The following is a 5,257-nucleotide window of genomic DNA, read 5'->3' as shown; positions in this document are numbered from 1 at the left end:
CTTGTCTGACCGCCACCCCCCCCCCCCCCGGTAAGAGTCTCCTCGCTTGTGTCCAAACCAAGCCCCGGCTTCTATGCCGTTCTCAGGTGGGTAGTAGCTGCATTGGCCTCTAGTAGAATTTTCTGGCTGTTTTAATTGTGTTATTTTTTTTGTACACTGTATTTTTTTTATCAAATCTGATGTAACCCGCCCTGAGTCTGCTTATGGGGCAGGGCGGGATATAAGTCAAATAAAATAAAAAAAATAAAATAAAACAGAAGAGCAGGACTCCAGTAGCACCTTCGAGACCAACAGGATTTTTGTGGCATAAGCTTTCACGAGTCAAGGCTCTGATTAAAGGGAGCTTCGATTCTATTCTCTTTTCGGTGTGTTTGTGCGTGGATGCGCACCTGGAAGTCACGTTGACCTCTGGGGACTGCCCCCCCTGGGGGGGAGGTCTGGAGGCTATTCAGAGAGGTGGTTGAATAAAGCCTGCCTCTGTCCTCCGGACTTGGTATTCCGAGGAAGTCTCCCATCCAAGGGCTAACCACAGTCGACCCTGATCTGACGAGATCGGGCTTGTCTGGGCTATCCAGGTCAGGGCAAGGGAGCTTTGAGTCTTGAAAGCGTCTCCCCTGGAAACCTTGTTGGTCTATAAAGTGTTCCTGGGCTCGCATCTTGCCGTTTGGGACGGAGAGATGAAGCAAGCATGTGTTTTGGACCCCCCTTCGTCGGAGATGTTGTCCTTTTAAACAAAACAGCTACCGCTTTTGGGGCTGGCTGAGGTCAGCGAACTGTGGCTCCCGTGAAATAAACCTTTGCCTCTGCATTTTGTGGTCCTCCCTGTACACACAAGGGTCAGCTTGCCAAAGCCAGGAGTGTTTACCGTTACGGACGCCTGGCTGCAGTCCAGCCCACAGTTATAAACCATTGATGAGGTCCGGTGGTGTTTCTCAAAAGGAAAAAGTAAATACGTTTTGATTGGCCCAGCTGATATTCAGTGGGCTGCTTAGTGTTTGCGAGCTCTTCAAGAGTCACGTAGGGCCCGTGCCCCTTCTGGCAGGGTGAGGGTGGGGAAAGGACCATGTGTCAGACACGGGTGCCAAAGGAACTGTGAATACTGCGTTAAAAGAACAGATGGCTTTAGAACACCTTCCTAACTGTTGCGACTCCTCAGCCGCTAAGTTGGTAAATCATGCCCTAAAAAGCCGCTGTCAGAGTTTGAAAACTTGACAGGGGAAGTGGATTCCTGTGTTTCTTTTGCCATGGGCAGGCTACTGCAGAGACACCAGTCCCTGGGCCTGCAGCTGTACATTTCTTTCCGCTGTGCACAGGCAATGGAACACGGAACCACCCGCTACAATGGGCAGATTTCTTTTAATGTGTACCCACAGAAATGATACCATGTAAAGCGGAGTTCGCTTGCAAGCAGCCCTTAGCTGGGAGGGCGGGTTACACATTTGGAAAAATAAATAAACAATCAGTTCATCTGTCTGAAAATCCCCACTATCTATTAAGAAAACAATTCCTTTCACACAACAGACCGTGAGCCTGAGATGTCATGTCAAATTCTCCCTTTGAGGGGTGACATGATTGAGGTTTATAAGATTATGCATGGGAAAGAACAGGTAGAGAAAGAGGTGCTTTTCTCCCTTGCTCACAATACAAGAACTCGTGGGCACTCCATGGAATTGCTGAGCGGTCGGGTTAGAACGGATAAAAGGAAGTACTTCTTCACCCAAAGAGTGATTAACACATGGAATTCACTGCCACAGGAAGTGGTGGGTGCTACAAGCATGGACAGCTTCAAAAGGGAATTAGATAAGCATATGGAGCAGAGGTCCATCAGTGGCTATTAGCCACGAAGCACGGAGACTCGGGGGACTGTGTGATCGGGCTACCGCGCTTTATTTTGCTCTGGGGCGAACAGCCACTTCTCCCCCCCCCCCCCCCCGCTTTCTTCCACCGTAGGAAATGGTTTCGTCAACTCGCGAGCTTCGCCGAGCCTGCTTGGCAGCACCGGCAGCGGGAATAATCTAAACAAAGTGATGCCCACGAAATCTCCACCTCCCCCTGGTGGGGGCAACCTAAACATGAACAATCGGAAGCCAGATCTCCGCGTCGTCATCCCTCCATCTAGCAAAGGCATGATGCCTCCTTTGGTAAGTGTTTAATTTCTCGATTTGTGTGTTTTTAAAGTGAGATCTGCCCCGGTGGCCCATCTGCGCAGGTAGAGCAGTTTCCCCCCCAAATGCATTTTTAGATGCCTGTAACAGAGGGCACACTTCCTCTCTCGTTTCTCTTACTGTCTGGATAAAGTACTATCCGGGCTTTGTAATTCTGCAGTTATTTGCGTATAGGATCTCTTACCCTGAATACCGAATTTCTGACTGTCCTACCCACGAGAAGGATCGTGTGCAGTGAAATCATGAGGGAATATCTCGGCCTCCACTTTTCCCAGAGAACAGAGTTATCTCCGGTGAAAAAAAGGGGTGTGGAGCAGGTCTTTCCTTGGTCATGTTTATAGGAACAATCACATGTTTGTTTGTTTTAATCCCGGCACTGTTCAAGAGGTCTTGGTACACTCTCGCCAACACATCCTGTGACAGATTTCTCTGCCAGTTACATCCCGTGTGAGTTGTAAAGTCGCCTTTCCTGGATTTGCACTGCCCTGGGCAACCCAGGCTAGTCCAGTCTCATGAGATCTCGGAAGCTAAGCAGGGTCGGCCTGGGTTAGTATTTGGATGGGAGACCAATAAGGAAGTCCAGGGTCGCCATGCAGAGGCAGGCACTGCCGGACGCACGGCTGTTTGTCTCCTGCCTTGAAAACTGCCCTAAGTCGGCTGCGACGTGACGGCACTGGTCCAGCCAGCAGCCCTTCCCGTTGCGTAGGGCCGTGTGCAATTTAACAAAAGTTCTGCACCAAGAAAAGCTGGAGTCCACTACTGGCGTATAAACGACACACATTCACCATGTTGTGTACATTTGAGTGTTTACGAATTCTGGCGTCGCTGGATGGCATGAACAACTGTGCGGGGCACTGTGCCTTCTGGAACACATAAATCTCCGTTTCTGCCCTACATTTTCAGGACTGTGCCCTGCAAAGATTGAGTGTTTTAAGGGAGTGTCTGGTCACCAAGCAGCCCTGTGATTTAGTGGTTAATGTGTTGCTTTAAATCAGCCAAAGAGGTTTTAATCTCCCAAGTGACTGTTAAAAGTAATGCCTTCCTCGGGGGTGGGGGGGCGGTCTGAGCAACTGCCATGCCTTGGTCTTGGAACGGCAGGATCCAGCTTCTGCTGTGCCTAGCTTCTGAGATCGCATCCAGTACAGCAGTGTGCTTTCGAGCCTTTCTTGGTTTTGTTTTTTCTTCTGTAAGGGCTGGAAACACCAGAGAGTTTTACTGAAAGCTGAGCTACCCAAGACAGGGGATCCAAGAAGCTTGAAGGCCGAGCTTCCATCCCTGAGCCTTCTGGCTCTGCCGGTTGTTGGGCTGTGAAGCGCAACCCTGCAGTGCGGAAAGGCCATTTCTCTGTGCTTTTCTTCCCCTCCTAGTCGCCCAAGGCTCTGAACTTGCCAGTGCGCAACTGAGACCGCCAGGCACGCTTCTGAGTTTTCGTTCGGGAGTTGTGGGCTTCCCCAAAGGAGTTTTAACAGAACTAGTGTTGCCCTGTCAAAGTCAGGATTTCGGTTGCCAAGATGAGTTTTCCCTGTGACTGCAGTAAAGACAGCGTGGGCTCTGGAGGGCTGGTAGGCAGGGTGTTTTGAGGAGTGGGGGGGGGGTCAGACTGGCCAAAGTGCAGAAGCCTCCACGTGAAAACAAGCACGTGGTAACAGCCCTGCTTGCTGAATGGCATTGTAAACTCAAAATGCTAGTGTGCTAAATATAGCTAACTCTTCAAGCACAGACATGATTCTTTCATTCTTGAGAGCCACCCTATTCTTAGTAACTTTATTATTATCCCTCTTATTTGCTGAGGACAGTCGGAGGAGGATGAATTGGAGTTGGTGAGTCTGGGTTCCTACTTGGTATGAGACAACGAAATCTGGAGAGCTTTCCTCTTAACTGTGTGTTTAATACATTAGACCAACGTTCCCTTTGCCGTAGGAAAAAAGGAAACCCGCAAACCCTTCTTGGTTTATTGCAGTCTTTGTGTCAATCTGTAAAAAACGTAGTAATTGCTAGCCAAAAAAAGAAGAAGAAGAAGGGTTAACATTGGTTGTGGGCCGAAGCTTCTAAGGGAACATTGGAGTGGGACCTCAAACAGCAACTCTCTGTGCACCAAGGAGAACTCGGAATCTTCCTTCTAAGGTGCCTTATTGCCTCTCAAGTATTTTTAGAGAAGGGACTTCACTCACGAAGTTCCGCATATTGTAACGCAGATCCTGTGCTGCTGCTGCTGCTTTCCTTCTTGGCGATTACATCATTCCGGGTGAGATCACCCTTCTAGAGATGAAGTTAATTTCATGCTCTGAAAGAGAAGCGAACCACAAGGGGGTTCCCTGTTTACCAAAAGAAGTCCACAATTGCAAGCTACTTTTTTCCTCCTTTCCCCCTCTGCCATCTGTATGCCTTTGGAAAAGACCCTTCCCCAAACGTTTCACATCACCTTAGTCAGAGGCGTGCTTGTTTTTAATCAGCGTGCCTTTAAAAAACAAACAAACGATAGCATGCACATGATTTGTATTTGTTAGGAGCACGGTTAGGGTTTTCTTTTTCCATTTCAGAAAAGGCAATAGTGTGGCCCAGCTATGCTGAAAGGAAATCTGATTTTTTTAAAAATAATAATAATTCAAGTGATTCTTACACTTTATTTTTAGCACAGACCTGTTGCTGTTACGGGGCTCTCTTTGCATGCAAAGCATGGGATTGCTGTGTATCAGTTTGTTTGGTGAATGCTTATTTTGTGTCAGAAAAAGGAATGTAAAAATATAAGAGTTTAGCTGCAGTGGAAGTTATCAACAAACCGTCTCTACACACACCTGTATATTAACTACTAGTGATTGTTCAGAGGCCGGTGTGCTATGCTGCACCTGTGCTCACCTTCCTAAGGGAGAAATATCTTTTCCCTAGGAAAACACTTCGCAGAATTTTGCTAATCAAGTCACTGCTTGGTCTCCCATATTGTCTTGCGGTGTTTTGTAGCTAGGTTGCTAGACTTTTTAGTTGCACAACAAAAATTCGTTAAGGTTATAAACAGGGCTATTTTTGGGCAGGAACGCACAGGAACAGAGTTTCGGCTAGCTCCCAAGCAGCAGGGCTATTTTTGGGCAGGAATG

The 5,257-nt window shown here is 48.1% G+C and overlaps 1 protein-coding gene across 9 annotated transcripts in view; it reads left to right on the top strand.

Moving 5' to 3' along the window:
• Positions 1-5,257, top strand: part of MEF2A (myocyte enhancer factor 2A) — a 93,862-nt gene that overhangs the window by 73,028 nt on the left and 15,577 nt on the right. For 3 of the 9 annotated variants that reach the window (XM_015424559.1, XM_015424560.1, XM_015424555.1), the window contains 2 exons: positions 1,951-2,141; positions 3,962-3,985. In XM_015424559.1, the coding sequence (XP_015280045.1) occupies positions 1,951-2,141; positions 3,962-3,985 (215 nt within the window). Of the gene's footprint in view, positions 1-1,950; positions 2,142-3,961; positions 4,007-5,257 lie in introns of all 9 variants that reach the window. The other 6 variants (XM_015424557.1, XM_015424558.1, XM_015424554.1 and 3 more) reach the window with 2 other exon arrangements.

This window comes from Gekko japonicus, unplaced genomic scaffold, assembly GCF_001447785.1.
Source record: "Gekko japonicus isolate JY-2015 unplaced genomic scaffold, Gekko_japonicus_V1.1 scaffold361, whole genome shotgun sequence".
Classification (NCBI taxonomy): Eukaryota; Metazoa; Chordata; class Lepidosauria; order Squamata; family Gekkonidae; genus Gekko; species Gekko japonicus.
Note: the sequence above shows the minus strand (reverse complement) of the source record. Positions and strands in the feature narration are given on the sequence as shown.